This window comes from Planococcus citri, chromosome 3, assembly GCF_950023065.1.
Source record: "Planococcus citri chromosome 3, ihPlaCitr1.1, whole genome shotgun sequence".
In the NCBI taxonomy this organism is placed as follows: domain Eukaryota; kingdom Metazoa; phylum Arthropoda; class Insecta; order Hemiptera; family Pseudococcidae; genus Planococcus; species Planococcus citri.
This window is the reverse complement of record NC_088679.1, coordinates 35,893,924-35,918,154: the sequence shown is the minus strand read 5'-3', so window position 1 is coordinate 35,918,154 and position 24,231 is coordinate 35,893,924. Positions and strand designations below refer to the sequence as shown.

The 24,231-nt window shown below is 33.0% G+C and overlaps 1 protein-coding gene across 8 annotated transcripts in view; it reads right to left on the bottom strand.

Moving 5' to 3' along the window:
- Positions 1-4,439: 4,439 nt before the first annotated feature.
- The window catches only part of unc-13-4A, a 209,389-nt gene continuing 189,597 nt past the window's right edge, over positions 4,440-24,231 (bottom strand). For 7 of the 8 annotated variants that reach the window (XM_065354843.1, XM_065354842.1, XM_065354841.1 and 4 more), the window contains 20 exons: positions 20,934-20,978; positions 19,625-19,781; positions 19,268-19,474; positions 18,470-18,673; positions 15,675-15,799; positions 15,502-15,609; positions 15,273-15,410; positions 14,989-15,040; positions 13,947-13,985; positions 9,102-9,250; positions 8,706-8,805; positions 8,483-8,590; positions 7,934-8,008; positions 7,704-7,805; positions 7,419-7,628; positions 7,007-7,328; positions 6,703-6,912; positions 6,493-6,616; positions 6,204-6,409; positions 4,440-6,065 (listed from right to left, as the gene is read on the bottom strand). In XM_065354843.1, coding sequence (XP_065210915.1) covers positions 5,971-6,065; positions 6,204-6,409; positions 6,493-6,616; positions 6,703-6,912; positions 7,007-7,328; positions 7,419-7,628; positions 7,704-7,805; positions 7,934-8,008; positions 8,483-8,590; positions 8,706-8,805; positions 9,102-9,250; positions 13,947-13,985; positions 14,989-15,040; positions 15,273-15,410; positions 15,502-15,609; positions 15,675-15,799; positions 18,470-18,673; positions 19,268-19,474; positions 19,625-19,781; positions 20,934-20,978 — 2,776 coding nt within the window. In that variant the 3' untranslated portion in view covers positions 4,440-5,970. The remainder of the gene's footprint in view (positions 6,066-6,203; positions 6,410-6,492; positions 6,617-6,702; positions 6,913-7,006; positions 7,329-7,418; positions 7,629-7,703; positions 7,806-7,933; positions 8,009-8,482; positions 8,591-8,705; positions 8,806-9,101; positions 9,251-13,946; positions 13,986-14,988; positions 15,041-15,272; positions 15,411-15,501; positions 15,610-15,674; positions 15,800-18,469; positions 18,674-19,267; positions 19,475-19,624; positions 19,782-20,933; positions 20,979-24,231) is intronic. The other variant, XM_065354845.1, reaches the window with a different exon arrangement.

Genomic DNA, 24,231 nt, shown 5'->3' with positions numbered 1-24,231 from the left:
CTATAGTCTGGTCTATTCATCAGTTTAAAATAATTTTATTATTTCCCTTATTCTTCTCATTGTACGTATTGAAAAATTTATTTGTACACAAGATACAGATTGTAAAGTACGTAAGTTAAGTACATAAAATAAGAAGCCACCTTTTTTCGGTGAATAGAAACGAAGTCGCCCATATATTTTATCATACCTACCACTGCCGGAAATGTCACGGTATTGAGGATGGAAGTGTTGCTAGTACATTGCAGGAGGTGGCATTATTGCTTGAGGAGGCATCATTACTGGGGGTTGCATAACTGGAGGCTGCATAACTGGAGGTGATGGAGCATAAATCACTGTAGGAGGAACTGCAACTGGTGGAGGTGCTACAACCGGAGGTGGAGGTGGAGGCGGAGGCGGAGGTGAAAAATGATGATTGAAAAGAGCATACGTTCCTAACCCAGCTAACATTCCTAGGCCAAATCCTGGTTTTGGTGTAGGTTTAGAACTCATCATGTACAGCGATAAGAAGAAAATCATGCACAATAATGTTATCTTCATCTTGGATCCAAAGAAAATCAAATAATTAAAATTATGATATAATACCTTGCAGTTGTAGGTTATTTTCTACTCGAGATGTGCTCTGCACCCTGTCATTAGATAATAAAAGTTGTGGATTTACCTTGGTGGATTTGTCCGCCTAAATGGTATGTATGTACTAACTGTTTGATTAAATTTTACTCGAGTAAAATGAGCTTTGGTTTGAAAATTTCAAAAAAATGTATTTTTTTGTTAGTATAAGGGCAGTACGGCCAGAAGCCAATATTTACTTTGTACATAGGTAGTTGACAGTTAATGTGTATATTTTTCCTCTTTTTTGTCATCAAATTATGAGTATTATGTGAACAGATATTCGCTATCTTCAAATACCATTAGCACCATGTTATTGGCTTTCAAACCATTTCATTTAATATTTTTATCATGTAAAATAATAATAATGTGTATCAAGTTCGTACATTGTTGTTGTTAAATGAGTGGATAGGTTCAAGGCTTTGAATACATTGGACATCCCTCATCAAAAAGTACTAGTAGTATTTTATAAAAACTACTTACCTAGATACTTTATACGAGACTGATAATGTTTCAGATGTGATGAGTATTCATTTATAAATGACCTTTTCGAACATTTTCAAAACCATCTCTATTCAAAAAATGAGCAATACCTTCGATATAAAACCTGAGCTCAATAAGTAAGAACGATTAACTGTGTTCATGCCATAGTCATTGATTCTGAGTATAATGTTGACAATTTGCCAGACAGTGAAATTTTGATACACAGTGACATTATCAAAAACGGTTTTGGCTCCCAAAAATCAAGAGAAGGTAGGTAGCTACCTACATTTAAATATTCTTTAAATGCCAGTGTAAAAAAATATTTTGAGAATTAAATGGAAATTACTGCCTATTCTGAGATTTTGGCAAAATTGGGTTGCTGAATGCGCTGGACTAGAAGGAGTCATAGCTGCAGAATCACGCTTTTTTCTTATAATTATAGGGTGAAATTATGAAATTTAATCACTTATCGGTTTGATGCCCCCACTACTGCTGAAGGTCCCTGATTAAGGAACTGTGATTGCTGGAGGTATTGCTGTCGGTGTGGCTGGCATTACAAATGGAGGTGCCATTGTTGGTGGTGGCATTGTAGCTGCAGGAGTTGCTATTACTGTGGGCTGCATCATTACTGTCGGAGGTTCCATAAACACCGGCGGTGGTGGAGCAACAATTACTGTAGGAGATACCGCTACTGGAGGAGCCATCACAACAGGAGGTGGAGTATAATAATATGCGGATGAGTGAGTTAATCCATGCACAGCTGCAGCTGTTCCTAATCCAGCTAACATTCCTGTGCCAAATCCGAGTCTCGGTGTTGGTTTGCAATTCATCATGTGCAAAGATAAGTAAACCGTTATGCATAATAATGTTATTTTCATAGTGGACTAGGATCTGAAAGAATTAAAAATATGTGCTGATTTAAAAAAAAAAAAAATACTTTTCTTCCTCAAATGGGCTACGCTGTAAAAGTATTTTTTGCCAGTTGCATCTTATCTAGTTTTTCAGCTAAAACTGATCTGTATCTATACTCAATCATGAAAAAATGGTGAGCATAGGTAGGTACCTACCTGAAATGTAGGTATCCAGCAAATATACTTATGAATTCAAATGAATAAAACGTCGGCAAAATTGAAAATCACAGCACCTATTAATAAACAACACCTAAAATAATTATACGTCTATTCTCGGCTTGTTGTGCAACAGTTGTTAAATTATAAAAATTCACACATGTGTTATTCTATTTTCAAACCATTAAATTAGATACGCACGGATATACTTATATGTACGTACGAGTACCTATTTAAGCATTTATCTATATACCATACCTACCTAATACGTAATCAATTGAACTGATTGCGAATAAGGTACCTATTCAAAATATAATTATTTGTATACGAGCATTACATTTTAGTATAGATATTTTTGTCCATCTTATACAATATACATGTATAAGAATTAAAAAATAGGTAGGTAAATACGTAATGGTAATTTATTATTCGTTCTGGTTTTGTATACCGAAGTCCTCGCGAGGATTGCAGATGAGACGAATTATCATTCTTGAAACTGCAGCATAGTAATGCTCACATATTACTTAAAAAATGCTTAATTGCAACAATTTGTTGAACTACACTATACGTAAACATTGGGGTGATTTTTCCGCTGATGATTTTTTTTTTCCTATAAGATGAATACGAATATTAAAAAATGGCCTCAGTATAAAGAATCGAAATCATTTGAATTACCTATACGAATTGTAGATACATTGTACGGATTTTATAATACATATTATAAATCTAAATCTCGATGAGAAAAAAAATGATTCAGTCATTCGTTAGTGATTGAAATACAGCGCAATCAATTCTGACAAGTGTAAGTATCACATGCATGTATTTTCCAAGCGGTAAGTCCATTTATACGAACGAGGCTGTATCAAAATATGATTTACGATTGGTCTGAAGTGAGCGGAAAACGCAGAAAGAAAAACTCGGCATACAAGCAACGTGCAAATACAAGTAGGTATAAGTTACACGAGCTAAATCGGGCAAATATTTCGTATTTGTATAAGTTATTTGAAAAAAATATATACTTAGAGAGAGAGAGAGTGATTTTATTCGTTTTTCTTTTCTTTATCATTACATTCAAACGGGGGAAACTGGAAAGCGAAAGTTTCGCACAGTGTGATGAATATTTGGATAACATCACACCTCACGCCTTCCCGAAGCTGTCGATGTATTTTATTGACGGCGCTTATTCATACATCGTAAATTTTCTTGAAATTCAAAAGGGTTTACAGGCTTACAGCCCACATTATTGTTATTCTGTAATTTTATTTTTTAATTTTTAATCACGAATAGTGGTACCTATTGTACTTACTAAAGAAGGTATAGGTAGGTACTGTACTTGTTTTCTGAACATGCTGTGGATCGATCTAACGTAGATAAAATAAATAAAATTCACGAGCTCGAAGAAACGCCGTATTATAAAATATTGAAGTCGTTTTGTTGGTCATTATCATTATTCCATTTATTAGCAATTTGTAGGCCATTCAAAATCTTATAATTCTCAAGTAAATGGGTAAAATGATGACGGCATACATGGTGAGCCAAAATATGTGTTGAATGCATTGAAGCGAGCTCGGTATTAATGATTTATTGGCACAAACGACGACAAATAATACTAAATTATCATCGCTACTCGCGTTTGTATAGGCTGCAACTTTCAAGATTAACGTAATATCGCTTTATAAATGACGTCGCTTTTTGTCATTTTTAACCCATAAAATAACAAATTTTCTCTGCCCAAAGTACATACAACTTACAATAAATGGAGATACTCTGGATGCGTTAAAATACACATAAATATTCTTCGCTTGCTCCTCGACTTCCATAGAATATGCTTTTCATCCAAAAATGTCGACTGTTTCGAAGCAGAAAAAAAAGTAGAGCGAGTTCCCACCAGCCGCATTCACGTATGGGTCTTGGGTCATCTCAGGATGTGGCTAGGGTAATTTCCGGATATCAGCCTTGGACAAAAAGCATAATTCTACTTGTATGATTTCTTTTTTGTGCTACAGAGTTAGTTTTGAAAACCCTTCAGTTTCAAGAAAATTATATACCCATATTATTTAAACTTGAAATTCTGATTATTTAAATGAAATGATGAATTGGATATGATCGTACGTTTCAAGTGTCTGGTTGTCAGTGATCTCAAATTTCAGCTTTTTAGCTTCAATAATAATCTTCATAATTACTCGTACTTACCTACCTATTATCAAATTGATTGCAAAAAATTTGACGCCTTTTTCCAATACAGATGTTCGAATATTGATGATGATATAAAAAATTTGATAATTTTTGGTACAATAATTTTAATGAAAAGTAGCAGAGAACAGTCAACAAAATGGTAATATGTATCTGTACACATAGCAAAGCATCATTATACTTACAAATAATTTTTTCTCCTATAAATTATTATACAATGCGTGTGATAGATTCAAATATACAACGGGAAGAAAATTTACATTCAATGTGTTTGGGAAATAATTACTAAAAATTTGTACATCGATAAGCTTCAATGAAAAAAAATTAATAATTAAAAATATGTCGTTATTTAAAATAAACACATAGTACGAGTATGAAGGTAACCTACACAATGGTTTCATCATGTCATCGATGATATCGTAAAAGGAAGAAAAAAACGTTCAAATTAAGATTATTATAATAGCTAGGTAGGTAATATATTATTCATTTAAATGTAGGTATTAAAATTATTAAATGAACAATTTTTATTGTATATAAAATAAGCGTAAAAATAAAAAATAAATAAAAAAAAGGGAGAAAATAGGAAGTATGTTCATAAATGAATACAAGAGAGGAAGGGTATGTGAAAAATAGGTGATTTGAGGAAATCATCCTCGTAATAAAAATAATTCCTTTCTTTTTATGTAGGTATAGTTAAAAGCACGAGGGAAAAAAGTGGCGAAGGTAAGTAAGTAAGTACATACACATGAACTAAACTTAAAAAAATAATAATTCAGTATTCTGATTCTTTTTTCATCTATATTTATAAAGAAACAACTTTTTTTTAAAGTGTTGAATGGTAGGTATGTTTACGTATTTTTATAATATTCTTATAATTTTTAGTAGGTATTTTTTGTGAAATTTATTTACATTTTAGAAATAACTTATAAATATTCCAAATTATATTACAAATATACACAATACGTGGGTATTTCACAAAAAAAACACAAACAAACAAACAAAGGCAAGGGAGGCAATTTTGGTTTTTACTTAAAATAAAATTGAAATAGTCCTTGGATCGTACCTATACTCGTATTAGTAATCAAAAATACGTTATATTACTCTAAAATAATTCAAATTTCAATATTGATGAAAGTGGTAACCAGGTGAAGGAAGCAAGCATTTTATAAAATATAGGTATCTGACAACTTTACGGTAGTCATTAATAGCTAATAATGCATTTATATAACTACCTAATTGACCAAATTAGATATGTTGAATAATCAAGGAGGACGTGATTATTTTAAAACGCAATTTAAAAAAAAAAGTTTTTGCAATAAAAAAAATAGCGAAGAAAAAATTAGAAAGGCAAATAGGATGAAAATTGACCAAAATTTAATACATCATAATGATTTTATAAAAATTTAGGTACCTAATTCGAAGGAGGGAATATTCAAACGATATTATGTAGTATTGTCATCGATCATAATCACTTTTGAAAAATAATTTAGGTATATAGGCGTTTAAAAATATAAATAGTACGTTAAGTAGGTACTAATTATAGATCTTAATAAGTAAGTAACCTCGTACAAATATGGCAGCTGTTACATTAAATTGAAATGAGCGTTGTTTCACTTTTCATTTAATTACCAGCGATTCTAGGTTTTTGTTTTTTCACAAAATCTTGAGCAAGCTTATCCCATGTTCTTGACTCTAGTATTTGTAAAATTGGATGATCTGTAGAAATAATGGTGATAAAATGTTAGATGTAGGTTTGATCGTTTTAGTGAATGATAGGTATAAAATATCACGTAAATAGATGGTAGATACCTACTTAATGAAGTCATTTTAAAAATAAGATTGTTGTCCACTCACTTTTATTTTTTTGATGCATCAGAGGTAAATCGACGTGCTTTAATCCGTGAAAATTATCCGCATTGCAGGCGCTATTTACTCCTGGGATGCTGCTTAAGGCTAGGAATGCTTCTCCGGCGAAATCATTCGCAGTTAATACATCATGATCCATTACCGTGAATAATATCATTGCTCCAGCAACACGACATTGTTCCAATGTGACAGAGCTACGCAAGAAAGGCAATATATTAAAATAGAAAATTTATTTGGAGTAGGTATCTAAATAAATCCGTGGTGATGTAGAACATACAATTCGAAACATTCGTCAAAAAACGGATTCAAAGTTTTCTTCTGGACATTGGTAGTTTGTTCCAGACAGTTGGGGAATAATGATCTAGGTAACAATTCTACAATGACAAATGGGTCGCTGAAACCTGTAAATAATTATCCAATTAAATACCGATGAACAATTTTCTCATCTTGAATCACTGTGACAAAATTTGAACAAAAATTTAGGTACCATTGGGGTCCAGTGGTATGACATCTTTAGCGTTGAGGACTTCCACACAAAGTGAATCGTGATGATAATATGCTCTAACCGATAAAACACCATATTCGGTGCTTTCGACAATACTTTGCTCCCGCAAACGATTATTGTAATATAATAATATTAATTGCTCGGTTTCAGTTTTATGATACTGAAGTCTTTCTTTGACAGCTTGATAAAGCTCTGAAAAATAATATCAACAAGACCTCACATTAGGTACCTATAGATGCCTATCGCCTGGAATCACTTGAAAAGAAAACCACCAGTTAGGAATTACCTCCAGTCAACACCTCAAAAGTTAGACCTTTGCCATCAGCGTAAAAAAATTCGATGAGCAAATCCAGAGCTTCGTACAAACGATCGTAAAACCCAGCTAATTTATCGCCAACACTGCCATCAGTTTGGTGACCGAGCTCGAGTAAGCACACTTCCCAAATACTCCACAATACTTTTTCGAAATTCCTAGGTAATAGGGCTGAATTTAGGGATGATAAATGACTGTGTAGGTATTCGAGTAATGGTGTGATCGCGTCACTGGTTGGCAAAGAATCTGGCGACCATGCTAGATGAAACATGGCTTTTTTCAGCGGTGATCTCATCTGTGCAAATAGAATTGAATTGTACATTCACGTCGCGGTTATGAAATAATAGGTAAAATTATACGACATTAAAATTTAGGTAGGTATTACTTTGACGCCGACGCGGCTAACGATCACCGTGATTTCTGATTCCAAATCGTTAATGGTGGTATCTAAAAGCGAGGTGATTTCTTCTCTGTATTCGAAATTCTCACTATCTACAGCTTCTATAGTTTCAAGCATCGTATCTAATTGCAATTCGTTCGGTAATAGGGATAAGGTTCGGCGAACGTATTCTAAATCGTTTATTGTCACGCACATCTGCAAAAATATTTTTGAAATTAGTGGGAATGATCTCCAGGTTAATGGCATTTGAGCTCCAGTAATTATTCTTACTTCATCGGTAATTTTAAACGGACCCTGCTCTTCGTAGTAACCAGTTTCTTTGAGTTTATTCTGTGTGAGTTCGGCATAATACCTGGCACATTCGCATATCGCCTATAACATTGAAATTAAATTTTTAAAATATTTTTATTTTGAGCATTCGATGATTTATTTGTACATGTCGAAGTCAATCGAGGAACTATTCCTTAATTTTAATATGTATTTTCACAAATTCAACTCACTTCTACAAGTTTTATCACGAGATTGTAGGAGCCAACAACATCAGGCCATGATAACTGTTTCCAAAATTCTTTCACCTGTACAGAGAAAATATTTTTCAATATTTTGAGTTCATCTTCAGATCAAATTGGATCAATGGAATGCCAGAATTTGATCTGATCCAATCAATGCGGTCTGATCACATCTGAGCAGATTTATTCTGATCTAAACTCTCATCTGATCAGACCTCATGAAATCTAGTCAGATCAAATTGCATTGAGAGAATGTCTAGATCTGATCTGACCCAATGAAATAAGTCTTAGCATTTAAGCAGATCCAATCCGACCAAAACGCTTATCAGATGAAATCTAATCTATTACATGGAATGGGGGAGGGGGCGGATTTTATTTGACTTGGTCATGCAAGCCGATACAGATCTAATCTGATCAAAACGTCATCTGGTCAGATAAAATTAGATCCTCAAATGCAATCATTTTCCACTGTCCCTGACATGTTCATGTGAACAAATTAAGTATAAATGTATAGGTAAGACGTATCTAGTAGGTACTTACTTGGAAAAAGCAGTTAGTGGTATCAACAGCCGATGTGCTATGCTTCACTATTAATTCACCATTACAGTATCTATTTAGTTCAATTCCTTTCTTAATTCTTCTCAAAGCCTACAAATGAAAAGGAATTTAAAGAAATATAATTTCTACAGAATCATACTTGGCACTAGTAAGTACTTATAACGTTGTAATTTCAAAAAAGTATACCTAGGTGTGTGTGACTTACTTTGAATTTAGCTAAATCAATCCATTTATCAATAGCTGGCTCGAACCAGTTGTAGTAACACATTATGCCATTCGATCTGTTTGATATATGCTCTTGAAAACTACGAAGATAAAAAATTGAAATAAATTAATCAGACATATTTGCATTTTTCGAACAAATCTGTAAAATAATATAAATTATCCTTTCGAACGAATGAATATGCAACGCATCCAACATCGAAAAAAACAAAGTTGCAGAAGCAGATTTTTCTGGAACTATGTATAATTTTGGGAAATTTTTACAGCCTCGGTGGCTTTAATACCGTCTCGTCCATCAAATGGTCTATAGGTATTAGTCTAACTACAGACATAAATGAATCTTATAATAGGTGCTTTACTGAATTGTTAGAATCCTTACCTGGCAAATTCTTGAACAACGAAATATAATTCAAATATCGGCGTCCCTAGTTCGGCACTTTCAGGTAACGGTGGAGTTTCGGAACCTAATTCGCTGACTTTTAAATTCTTACAAATCACGTTTATCTCCGATTCTAAATCATTCAGTACCTGTTCAAATCGACTTGAATTAGACACATGGTAAAAATCTTACAAAATCTTATAATCACAATTTAAACACTTGATTCATGTATTTTTATTTTGTACAACTTCGACCTTTTCCTACGAACATCCCTAAAATATTTCCCAGTTAGATTATCGTACAGATAGAGAGGGTGAATTACACTTTTTTAACCGAGTTCAAAAAATTTGGCTTCCCTAAAAGACATGCATTGCGTTCGTATGCAAATATTGATAGGTAGGTAGGAGAATGGTGATTGAAAGAAGAAGTCTACAGTGATTACGCTATACTTTTTCTACGAGATAGATTTCGCAAAAATAGATAACCTACGTTATGATTTATATCCCAAAATTAGAAATTACGCAGGTCATCAAAAAATTACCTACGTTAGAGTAGATCTAAATGTTACTCGAATAGAGGAGCACTATAAGAGAATGTATTAAAAGCCAATTTAGTCGAAAGTATACACAAAAGTAAGTAGGTTTCAAGATAGGTCAATCTAAGAAAGAGAAGCTATAAATAAGTAGAAGAGAATAAATAACCCAAACTACTCAACTTTTGGTTTGTTTTGTAAAAAATTTCCAATGCTTATATGTACGAATTTTTCTTGTAAAAGAATTACAAATGCAATTTTTTCAAAATTTATCAATTTTTTCCAGGATTGTTACTTGCATAATTATTGTGAAATGAGATCACGTGTTTTAATGTATGAGCAATGAGCAAATTGATAATTTGTGTGAATCATTATGTGCATCGCGTGATCATATTTTCCTATCGTGAAATTTCATACCAAGCCCTAAACTCACGTTTTCCTTCAAAAACTCTATTGTTAATTTCAATTTACCATAAAATAACCTTACATATTAGACCCACATCCAGTTTTATTTCTTTTTCTTCGTTTAAAAAAGCTTGTATTCTCCATCGAGTCCATAAACTTATAAACTTTTCAATTATCCAGACGACCATGAAAGTTGCGAATCGATAAAAATCCACACCCTTTAATACTTTTCCACCTGTTTTTTTTTGCCCGATTCACGTAAACAAATACATTTAAATTTATTCATTCCACTAAACTATTTACATTATCCTAATCTAATCATTTTGAAAAGAAAAATGCTCAAACGAATCAATATCCTACTTCACGCCCAAGCTAAACAGTATATATACTGGAAATAAGGCTACTGAATTTCCATACATAGCCGATGCCGTATAATCAAATTCTACGCCATTTTTACCTACCGGCGAAGCATATAAGAAAAAAAAGGCCTAATATATAAACATTTCAAAAGCATGATTCAATATACACCTACATGAATAAGAATTTTTTTTTCGTATTCAATTATATATGTAGGCCTAGATTGTATCCTAAAAGCCATAATCAAAGAATCTAATTACGTTTAACTATTTTTTTTTATTTTTATTTTTTTTCAAAGCAGGAAGCAGCCAATTAATAAGCTCAGGTTTACGAATATTTTGCTTATATTGATTTGGATCCTAAATAAAGGCGGTTAGCGAGGAAAAGGTACCTACATTTTGAATTAAAATGCACAGTATGTCTGTTAAGTTCTGACTAGAGTCTTTGATTTCTTACAGGATAAAAAAGAGATGGAATGTCTCAAAAATCACACAACGTATTCCCCTCTCCCTCTCTTGAAATAACAAGTTTTTCCAGCACATTTTCAAATCGATCCAGGTGGTATTATTATTAGCTTCGACACTAGAAAATTTGCCCAATCCTCTCATAAGTTCAACATAGACTGGAGCTTCCAAAAAAAGTTGATTCTACAGCAACGTTAAATGGCTCAAGTCTCAAGAACGTGTTTTAATCAACATTGATCGCCGAAAATTTAATCCTGTTACTAAATTGACATTTTGAATCGATTATGGGAGGTGAATTTTAGATCGGAAGTAAAGGGTTGAAAAATGTACCTACCTGGGTTTCTTTCGACATGGACTTTTTTTTTTAATCCAAAATTGTCAACGTTTGCGACAAGGAAATTGAATCGATTTCTGTCAATTTTGAGCTGATCTGGAGCGTCAAGCACAAGTTGACATTCTCAAGTAATTTCAAATACCCAGCTACGAAGGTGTTTTGTAATCAATTTTGGCAACTGAAAATGTAAACCTCTCATAAATTTGACATTCAAAATCGATAGGGGCAGGTGAATGATGAATTCGAAGTGACGAGTTAAAAAGTGTGAGCATTTCTTCGCAATTTTTCCTATCTTTAAATGAAAAAATTCCAAAATCGTAAATTTTGCTACAAATTATTCAAAACTTCTTCATTTTTCTAAAACCGACAATCTGAATCGATTGAAATATGCCTACTTTTCGAGCTGATCTGGAGCCTTCAGCAGAAGTTTACTATTCTCCAGCAATTTCAAATAGCTCCTGAATCCTGAAAGCATTCTAATTCATTTCAGAAGCTGAAAATTATTTAATCTTGTCATAAGATTGATATTTTGAATCGATTATTGCAGGTGAATCTAAGATTTGAAGTAAATGGTTGAAAAATTCAGGTATCTACATTGGCATATTTTTTTGACATCAAATTTTTTTTTAAAAAACACGATTAGATAATTTATTCAAAATTCTTTCAAACTCCTAAAATTAACATCCCGAATCTATGATGGCAGAGTCAATGATTCACCAAGCAGTGATCATTTAAGATCAGTTTAGAACTTAGGGTCGACTTTTGATGAATTCTGGTGAGTTTTGGTGAATTTGATACCAAAAAGTCACCAAAACACAAAAATTTCATAGTTGCCTATCTGGTGACTTCTTGATGACAGATTCACCAAATAGTGATCACATTTGTGATCGATTTTGAACATGAGGACTTTTGGTGAATTTCGGTGAGTTTTGGTGAATCTGTCACCAGAAAGTCTCCAAAACACAAAAATTTCATGTTTGGCTATCTGGTGACTTCTTGGTGACAGATTCAGTGATTCACCAAGCAGTGATCATTTAAGGTCGATTTTGACCTTGAGGACTTTTGGTGAGTTTCGGTGAGTTTTGGTTAATCTGTCACCAGAAAGTCACCAAAACACAAACATTTCATATTTCTCTATCTGATGACTTCTTGGTGACAGATTCACCAAATAGTGATCACATTTGTGATCGATTTTGAACTTGGTGACTTTTGGTAAATCTTTCACTAGAAAGTTACCAAAACATGGAAATTTCATATTTGCCTATATCTGGTGATTTCTTAGATAGAGATTCGTCAAGCAGTGATCGCATATGTGATCGATTTTGAACCAGGTGACTTTTGCTGAATCTTGGTGAGTTTTGGTGAATCTGTCACCAGAAAGTATTCGTCAAAACTCGAAAAAATAAACTCCGACAGCTCGAAATTTGATTGATTCTGAGGTCCGCATGAGATGCTTGTTTATAGTCAGCCAAATCTGAGCTCGATTGGACTTACGGATTGTGAAGGTTTGTTTATGAGCATGTCTATCAACTTTGAATTCAATCCCAAGTTCTCAAAACTCGTACCAAAATTTACTTATTCAAGTAGGAAATAATCTCAAAAATTTGTCCAATTGATTCTGAAATCCATTTAAGAATTTGATAAATCTAACCAAAAATACATGAAAGTTTAAAATCCCAAACAAAATATTCCCATATGTGTGGATTATTGGAAATTGGAACTTTTCCAAAATTGTTTGGAAATTTTTTCAAGTACCTAAGATTGAGCTGAATTAATGTAGTAGGACACAAAACATTACTGTTACATTTTTCTGGTCACCAATTTCAACAAGTGTGATCCCTCCTGAATTTTTCGGAAAATTCCCATGTTTTTATACTTTTTTCTCCTTCGTACGAAGAAAGGTGATGGGCACATAATTCAACCAAATTATTCAACCAACTCTACCATCTTCACCCTTAAAAAATTCTAAGACAATTGACAGGGACTTTTCAGATATACCGTATGCAAACAAAAATAAGGTGATGGTCTCAAAAAGTTGATAAAAGATTGCTTTATATGGATTGATGAGGTATCGTGTATGATTGTACGGTAGGTAACATTGTAAAAAAAAAAAATGACGATGTTTCACACATCCTGTAAATAATTATCTTCTAGGTTTATATGACGTATCTAATGGGTATGTTTTCGTGTACATATAAGGTGTTAATATTATAAATAAAATGTCAGTGCGAATTGTCAGCGGTGTACGTGTACATTACATGCAGTAATTGGTCAAATTTGTGTGTAAAATTCACACGTGTAGTGTATTCGTGTATATAACCAACCCCTGTATTACGGATACTTGACACCACATTTCTATAGACCGATAACAGTACTAAAATATTCACATATGTATTACCATTTTTTTTCAACGATATAAACAAGCTAAATAAATTCGGATGACATTACGAGTAAGTATATTACGATTACACATGGCGATACGAGCGACGGGTTACTGATGCTGGTTTTGCAAAATTATTTACGTATGTTAAGTATAGGTACGTACAGGTACCTCGTATGTATAGGTATGTATTAGGTATATATAAGGCGCTGCACGCGACCTTTTTTTTATATCACAAAAGCGGCGAAAAACCCATTACAAAAAAAATTTCTAAATGTATAATAATATTGTGAAAGCTTTAAACACGTTCATGTGTTACTATGGGAAAGCACGAGAAGCGGCAATCTATCAAGCGATTAGCCACTCCATATACCTCTATGGTATCCGTCAGTTTCAACATTTCCTTCGCAAACTAAGAAAAATTAAATATATTTTGGTGAAATTTCAATTAAGATGTATTTTTTTTGGTATTTTATTACATAATAACCATCTTTAATGCGTAGGTACGATTCTTGAAAGCTGGAGTGGCTTTTCGTATATAGGTATAGGTGGGAAGTTTTCAATACAAAATAGAACGAATATTACCATCAAGATAGGTAAGTATTTAAATACCTACGAGTTTATAGGTACAAAGGGGTAGGTAAATACTTATGGTATAGGTAGGTAGTGGGTAGATACATTAATAAGGTGTATACGAAAATTGAGCGCTTCGCAAATTACGCGTTTTGGAAGCATTCGGTTCTCATTTTATAAATAAGGTTATATATTTATCAGAGCAATATACGACCATATCTACTTTATATGTAGGAAGCTTGTTCGTTTAAAAGGCATTATATGTATACAGCGATATTGGGTAGGTAAGTCTAAGGGATATTTTCACGAGCATAATATAGCAAGCGGTTACTTTCTTCGATAATATCGTGTAAACGAAGGGAGCCGGGGTTGTAATTTACCGTATTGAAAATTTTCTCTCATCGTCGCCGATGGCGTCCGGTTGATATATAAGTAAGGTAGGTAAGGGGTTTTTCGAAGAACAGATATTTGAAGAATTTTCGCGAATTATTAAAAAAAAAATTTTTAATGAGACGAGTAATATAACTCGCACGAAACCAATAAAATCATCGTTTCGAGTTTTAATAAGATATTCTTTTTTATTAGTATAACGCCAGGTACTTATCCGAATATCTTTGGAATTTCGTAATGAGAATTTTCTTTCGTCGGTTTTTCAAAACGAAATGAGAATTTTATTTTCTCATAAGCAGTAACTTTTTAAATTTTTTATACCGTTTTTTTGTTTCTTCCATGTTTAATACACCGATATAAAAATTCAACTCGATGAGGCTTACAGTAATTTTTAAAGCATTTTGGGTAAAGAAAGATTTTTTTCCACTTTTAATAAAAATTTTATAAATTACCTGTTTCTCTAGTTGCTTGTAAATGGTTAAAAAATAGGGTACTTCGGCCGAGCTGAAACACAAAATTGATAAAAATTCCATGAGATTTAGGTACCTCGGTATATTACGTGATTAATTTGCAGGAATTTCGGCCAAGGCTACACGAGTAAGTACGTATAGGTAGATATTTAGTAAACAAGTTTACTTGTAAATTTTAAATAAGTTTTTTTTTCGTAGATTTTAAAAATTGAAAAATATATCTACTTACCGAAAGTTAGATAGCCACGTAGGTACGATGTGCTTACCTTTCGAAAATACTGTTATAAAAATCCAATCCACGTCTTAAATCTACTAAAACGGCTGAAAAGACTTGTATGAGGGCTCTAATTCTAGAATCAGGATCACCTCTGGTGACCGATAGATGTTTAGCATTTTCGTCATACCTAATAATAAACAAGCCGACTGAAAATTTTCCATAATGAAAAAGGTACGCGTTCGGAGAGGTCACAAAAAAAACGTCCACAATGTACTAACCACTCCATGGTACCTCTACGTACGGCAGATGTTACCTCGCCTCTTACTTCTTTATTGAACGGACAGCATTTCCAAAACGCTTTCATTGACGATAACGTACCTAAACATCTTAAAACGCGAGTAAAATTAGCTAAATATTTTATCAGCGGGATTAAAAACAGGGCAAAAGTTACTTTAAAAGGTATTCCAGACGAGTCATAGAACTTTTATGCCGCGTTGGGAATAACGTGCGGTGTTTTCTCACTAACTGCAACGAATAGTCTAAAAAAATATTAAACGAGTCTGCCAGCCAATCTTCCTGTAAGAAAAAAAGTTATGGTTTTAGTTGTAACGTTAGAACGGTAAGTACACCGAGATCGTGAAAGTGTACCTACTGTGTAATGAGAGAAAGGAAAATGAATTTTTTATGGAGAAATTTTGGCTGGGAATTTTTTTAATTTTAACATCAAGTTGTAATGTGTCAGGAGACTGTTGGTTAATTTTTACTAATTGGTAGATATGTTTTGGAAAAGTCTGCAAATCCAACTCATATTACCTGAATATTTATGCAATTCTGTAAGTAGGTATACTCGTAGGTAATTATATGAACACGACAGATTTCAAAGACTAGTTTGAAGAATTAACCTTCCAAAAAATAAAATTAAATAAACCTTAAAATGTTTTTAGAGATGGGAAGTAGAGATGGGAAGAATAGGGATTCACTACAAAAGAAATTGATATTGTTGCAATTTTTTCTATACTTCAGTTTTCCAAAAAAGTGCCATAAAATTTGCCAAAATGATCTGAAGCACATATGAATGCGTTCAGTGTTTTTTAGTGACCCTTTCTTTCAATCGATGAAAAACCATTTTTCCATTTTTTTTTTTTTTTTTTTTTTTTTTTTACTTTGGAACCATATCTACACCTATCTCATTCTAAACTGGCGGAAACCGAACGAAAAAATGATGTATAATTGATCAAGTAGGTTACCAACAGGCACCCATCCTAATTGGAACGGTTTTATAGAAACTTTTTGAAAATCTTGAATTCCTTGGAAATTCAACGACTAGAAAGCATCTTCAATTGACTCAGCATATTAAAATTATGGTTTGAAATGAATTTTAGCCTTTCAACTTTACTTTGCTGGCAATTCCAATCGATTTGGAGGGCAAAAAACAGGATTCCTGCAAGATTTCAGCTTTCGCCAACCTGACGAAATTTTTATTTTTTTTTTCACATTTTTGGCTCAAATTTGATCTGCATGTGCAAAGAAAAACTCCCCAAGAATGGGAAAATGAACTTCAAATTCTGGAATGGCTGAATCAGTATTTTATGCACGCTCTTTCGATTCAGCTTTGCTGAAGTGGTTCAAAAAATGTTCTGTCAGTTTGGACTTACTTTTTTTTGCAAGTAATTGAACATTCAACTTCAATAACGAGTGAACTTCAACATTTGATTCAACATTGACCCAACTCTAAACTATAGTTTGAACTTCACAACTGGCCAACATACTCAGGATCAATGTTGGCTAAACCTTATAGGGTGGATCTTGAAAAAAATTGGCGGATTTGACTAAATTAAGCAGAGACCTTTACCTACTTTCAGTTAAAATTTACTCAGAAAATTTTTAGCTCCCTAGGTACTCCTGGTACGGATATATGGGTCCTCAAAGAGGAAGTATTTCCAAAAAAATTATGATTTTTTTCGCTCTAGCCCCTATCCAACCTGTTTTGGGCAAAATTTCCCGGTCACAAATGAAAGTATTTGAGATGCTGCGTCGATTTATGCTATTTCCGTTAGAATCCAAGACCTTTTTTATGGTTCTAGTTCTGTATATTGAGCAGTTGAAAATTTGCAGATGACTTATTTGTGGATAAATTCGTGTTTTGGAAATTTTTTCTTCACAAATATTTCGCATCAGTTATGCCAAAATATCTGAAGATATCATTTCTGACACTAGAGAAATACTTTGAAATGCAGCGTAGTCGATTTTTTTAGTCATTATTGCCAGCTTTAAAAAGTTGAACAATTTTAAATTTTTTTTTTTTTTTTGGCAAAAATTGTGATCTTTAAAGCAAATAGGTACGTGACAATGTAAGCCCGAAGGTGAACTTGGAATTTTGCAGCCCTAAGCTTTTTATAATAATAGTTGGGGGAGAGAGTCGCGGATACGATGAGGATGAGAGCCAATGGGTGCCCAGAGCAAGTACTACTATTTTGCCTCTCCCTTCCACAAAAGCGAAGCCAGAATTTTTGAGAAGGGGAGAGGCAGGAGGAGGGCTTTCAACTGAAAATTCGTCAACTGATATAAGAAAAAATACCAATTTTGACGAATAAATCATATAAGTTTTCATATCCCTCATTTAGATTTTTAGAAGCTTCAAAACATGAGATTTTTACATTTCGATAAAACAGAAACGCGAGGACAAAAGATTTCAAAAATTTGTTTTTTGAGTACGTAGTAAAAAAAAACAAAGTTTTTATTCATTACAGGTCCTCTGCTGGACCTTTCAGAAAATCCATGCCCGAGGCAAACAACCCCCTTTGCCTCTTTTCTCGACAGCCCTGGGAGTCCGGTGAACAGAAACGTAGATAGTATAAAAGACTTCTAAGATAAGGCACATTTATTATCCAAAAGCATTATAAAAGTAGGTATCTAATTGTCAGCACGTTCTTTAATTTTTGTACTAAATTGTACCTTCCTCAAATTAGTACCTACCTAATTTAAAATAAGCATAATTTGGCCGCTTCCCAACTTCGCTAATGAAGGGTAAGCCTTCAAAGCCCATACCTAAGTCCACCTCTGGGCTTTGTGCAAACCCTCGAAATAATTACTCTAAAAATTGCATAGAATTGTAAAACTTCAAAATTTCTGCCAACATGAAAAAAGGTACCTCAGTTCATCCAACAACAAATTACTCGATCAACTACTCAATTAGGAAGGTAGATATCTAATTTTCTCAACATTTTCAACATATGATACACTTACTTCTTCCCTAGAAAGAGCTTCATTGCCCCATAATTTTTCCAAATTGGTCAAATACGAATACAACAGCTTAGTATCCATCATTGGTATCCTACTGTACGCCAGCCATTTGACTGTGGCTCGTTGCAATTTAGATATATCACTTTGCATTGCGTGCTTATGTAGAATATTTCTAGCTGCTTGCGAAAGTTCGCCGTTCCAGTTATTCTAAAAATAAAATAAACGTTAACTTCCTTCACCACTCAATCATCATTCAACTAACGTAATCTGTAATCGAAAAGCTCAACTTTTCAAGTTCAAAGTTACACATGTAGACTGCGCTACGCAACTGTTGCTTTGCTTATAGGTAGGTAGTAAAAGTTACCACCCAACTTGCGCGCTAATGCTGAATTTCTTACATTTGAATTATCTCAACGATCGAAAACTCAATCCGTTGCGAGGATAATTTTAAAGCGATAAATTACGCAGCTGGTTGATCATCTAAGGAGACTATGTAGTTTAGTATACTATAAGATTACCATTTGTTCGTAAAGAACAGCTTGGTAATAAAGTTCATTTGAAGAAAAAGCCTTGTTCATAAGCACAATAAATTATAATTTTCGCGGTAAAAGTTACGAGAGTAATTTTCGCTGGTATTGTTAACGCCAACGCGCGCTACAAGTGTACTAGAGTACCTATTTCACGTGTTTCCAGTACAGATACCTATTTAGCATGAAGAAATTATTCCTACATAATTCGAAGTAGCTAAAGATCCATTTGTAGGTATTAGATAGGTATGGTATAATTATGAAGTATACTTACGGAAGCTTGGCTCATTTCGTAATTGATAAAAATCGTATAAAGTCTTTCTTGTTGTTGGATATAAGACCAATTATCTTCTTCTTCAGACGTACCACGATTTTCACGTTTTGATAGCCATAACTTTAATCTTAATTTACCTTGTATATTAGATCGATGAGTACGACCTTCTAATTTATACCAACATTCTATACCAGAAGATGGTATATCCTGTAATAAAATAAATATAATATAAGTAGGTAACTGTGTAATTTCCATTCGTAAATATTTATCATTTAGGTACCTAACCTACTCATATAATATAAGAATAAATATCAAACGATAAAGATATCTATCACGATGTAAACGTAATAAATTTACCTGTAAAGGAATATTTACACAACCGAGAAAATCGTCTTGGCTTCCTGAGCGAGCACTTTGAGCTATTTGTTTGAAAAATCTACCCAGTCCTTTAACGCCCCTAACTTCGTTTAATTTTTTTACAGCATCGAAGACGGAAGACTCGTCGTCGTGGTCCCTGCATGCATAAGAAATCCGACTACATTAATTATTTCCTAAAATATAAACGACCAGATGTCGAGAGCTTTTTCTCGCAACTGTACAATTCTTAGAAAAACTTGATAAAAGTGGGTATTTAAAAAGAAAAAAACCATCTCGTAGCAGCGAACTTTGAATACGAAGAATTTAAAGACGTTCGATTTTCATTAACTTTTACAACTGTGCAATCCTTTTTTTTTTATTCGGAGGATTTACTTTCATGTAGCTTATACATCGATCGAAAGTAATGCCATCGATTCATTTATTTTCATCGAAACCCCCAGTACGTGATTAGCTTACAATTATTATTCCTCCGGTTCAGCGTCCTTTTTCAGAACTCAGTTTGCGAGGTGGTTTCTTTTTTCAGCTTGAGAGAATCCTACGAAATTTTATTTTTACATTTTATAAGGGTAACGTTGAGATGTGGAAATAACTTTTCTTATATTTCTTTAGGTATTATTGAAAGATAGGTATATCAGATTTTGGCGAAATTACGATTTTAAAATTACTAATCAGGGAGTATCACAACCTACAGAGGTATTTTCAGATTTTCTGTTAGAAAAAAAATCATGACGATAATACAACAATTTAGATCAAATTTCAGGAGCTGAACTTCATTCCTTGATTTTTGTCAAATTTTTGAAAGCGCAAGTTTGCTTTATTTCTATGAAAAAATCAAAATTTGAAATAAGATGAAACGCTGAAATTTAGTTCGTACCTATCCTATTTTTAGCTCATCGAATTAATTGGTGGTGGTTCCCAGCTGTTCTGAAGCCTCCAGCTTTGAATTTAACAATTTTTGAAGAAATAGTTATAAAGAGGGGTGAAATGAAATTCAGTCTTTGAAACTCAAATTTTCATCGTCGTTGTGGCTTTTTTGATCAGTTTAAGATCAAATTTTAAAAATCGGCGTCTGCCTGTTTAAATTAAAAAACTGAGCGACGATTACTTTTGAAACATTTTTTATTCACAAACGCATCAAAGTAAAATGCTTCAGATGACTATTTTGGATTAAATATAATATAGATACCTCTGTTTTTGATTTCAATTTTCGTGAAGTGCTGATAAATTAGAAATAGGTAAGGTAAGTTTAGATAAAGTGGATTTAGCTATAAATTGACGAATTACTCACCAAATATCCAAATGGAGAATATCACTATTTACATCATCTATATCGCTGAAAAAGAAAATTGAGGATTGTTTTTTTTTTAAATCAGCAATTAACATCTCATTATTTTATGAAGTAATAATATGTCTATGTACGTATAGCCTATATAATGTAGGAATGAAAGAAAATTTTGAAATATGGCAACATTGCACGTAAATAGGTAGGTAAGTAAGTGAACGCAATCGAGTTTTCTAAAAGTGCTCAACACACTTAAGAAACATCTCACACTCAAGTGCAAAATTCAAGAAATAGAACAAAATGCAACGTTGCCATATTTAGTCGGCCATGATCACGATCAAGAATAAAACAAACCACTTCATCTCATTTTTAAGGTACATACTTAGTTACCCGTTTCTTTATAGTACAACGATGAATTATTTTCACAAAAATCTACTTAACCTGAAGCTACAATTTAAGAAAATCATATCACGTCGAAAAATTCTTCCTTCCGGGTAAAAATTTTTGCAACTCATCACTATACGGAATTTTGCCTACTCATTCCTATATTTACAATAATTGAATAACGCTGACAGACATCTGGCGAAGCCTCTCAAACGATTTCTAGTCAAGCGTTGAAAATTTGCAATGACACGAATCGAGCTCCGTGTTGACAAATTTCCATTTAATTAATATATTTTATAGAAGAAGTTTTTTATCGAAAGGAAAAAAAACGTGTTTCAATATTTTCGAAGAAATGTTTACACACCCTGAGGTACATCGCGAATGACAACAAGTTGAAAGAATGTCATTTTGATGGTTTGACGTTAAGCGAAAAAATTACGAAAACTTGAAACATTTTGATAGCTGAGTACTCAAAAAGCTTGCTATTTGAAAGTAGCAACGTTTATGAAATTCTAAAACTTTTTACGATTAACGGGTAAACACCAAAAGACTAGAAAACTTGGTAAAATGCGTCTAATTTCATGCTCTATTCTATCGTACATATCTATACCTGTATTGTTCTGTTATAAAAAATCAATACGTGGAAAGAAGGATCGCTATTGTAATTTCCGTAGTGGAAAATATACCAAGGATACAAACAGGAAAAGTAAATATCAACTTATAGACCTATGAAATAAAAAATGGAAAAAACTATAATTTCAAAAATGCTTCTTTTCATCAAAATATACTAATAAGACTATTTTGATCATTTTTCTTTTTGGTGGTGAAATTTTCAAAATTTCAAACAAGTTATGAATGATTTCCGCTAAAAAAAATACCGCCAGAAGTGGGTATCATTGGTAAAAATTTTAGACTTTCATACCCCCTCACCCCTCATAACCAAACTATATGTACAAAACTGCAGAAAATCTTGAGTTTTTTCTACATTAACAACACCTGACTCAGAAGAATGAAGAAATCATATTTGGTATACACTTCATGAAAATTGTAAAAATAGGGATGATTGCAAGTTGAAAATCACCCAGAAATTTTTTTTGCCCTGGAGATGTTCCCCTTCTGAAGGGAAGCTATGGGTTCTCAAACAGGGGAAATTTTCGAACAAAATCGAGGTTTTCTCGCTCTAGCTCTCATCCTACTTAATTTAGGGAAAAATGGTCCACTTTCAAAAGACAGTGTTTGAGATTATGCCTCAACTTGGGCTATTGCTGTCAAAATCCAAGACGACTTTTTTTTTTCTACTGAGTGGTTGAAAATTTCCAAGTCGCTTACTTTTGCGTGAACTCGTGTTTTGAAAATATTTTCTTCTGAAATATTCCCCATTAATAATATTAGTTACCTACATATGTCAAAAAATCAAAGAATAGGTATAATTTATGAAACTGGAGGAATATTTTGAAATATGGTAGAGTCAATTTTTTGATTACTATGTTTCCAATTTCAAAACTCAAAAAACAAATCATACTTAGGTTAGCACGGCATGCTCCCTGTTTGAGGACCCTTTTTCGAGTAACTTTACACTCGAAATGAAGGGTAGGTAATTCACCCATGAATGCAATATTTTCCTTGCTTTCTTTGCAATAAATCGCTGGACTGGTATTCCAAAAATGCTAAAAATAAAATTTAAACTGAAGGAAACATCGTTTTCGAAGTTTTACAACGCTTTTGCAATAAATAGAAAAATATTTGTTGCAAAAATATGTACCTTTGAAAAAAGAAAAAACAACATTTACGATCTTGTTTGTCAACATCATTTTCAGATACTAATTTAGCATACGAATATTTTCCTTGTGCCTTTTTTTCTACCATACACGTATTTTCAAAAAATAAACTTTTCATTACACGGAGTACGCACTGATCATTCGATTCAGCATTTGTGTACGAGTAGTATTCAGTCACACGAGTAGGTCTAATATTTGGTGAATAAATCAACTTTGCAAACAACGGTGCACCACCAACGAGCGAAATGAACACCGGTATTAATTAAACAAACAAATGAAATATCGTCCCATTGCATTGCATCGAGTGTGAGACTCAGTGACATAAATTTTTGTAAGAACGAGAAATTTTTTTGCTGGTCTTGTACAACCTTGTAGGGACTTTGTACAAATAGAATACACGCGAAATGAAATTTCAAGTGTCTTTTCTTGTTGACACGACCAAAACAAAAGAAATACAAAATCTTCGCTTAACGCTAGCAAATTTTCATTTTGATAATATGCGATATCACATACGAGTAATACAACTCGTGCCTGTCAACATGCGTATTTATTGCAAATAAATAAACTGTCAGCCAAATAAGTGAATTTTCAATGCGTTATAGCATAATATGAATTTTTCAAGTAGATATTGTTTCATACAAAATGGTGAATTTAAATTATTCAAGTTTGTTATTAATGGAGAAGTTATACCTAGATACCTACCTATTTAAAAATGGGCATCTGTGGTATAAAATAATATATAACTGGCCGTAATTTTTCATTGCAACTAAAATGTACACAATTTTTATTAATTTTGGGATCACTAAGGAATTTGTTTTTCTCATTTGGGATCCATTTATACCCATACTTATATCAACATTATGCATGGTATGCAATTTCTAGCAGGTGTGCAAGTCTTTTTTCCCCCTCAAATAAGACTACAGGCATAAAAATTCCAAGTGATGATGGAACATTCTAGAAAAAATTCGTATCTACTTTAAACCTCAAACGTTCCATTTACTTCTCAAGTACGAGTACATAATAAAATTTCACGTTTTTGAATATCAATCAATTATGTACCTACATGCAGACAATCTATGCGCCTCGCGAACATTAAAAATTATCACCAATATTTCGAATTGTTTTTCTTCACTCGGCGCATA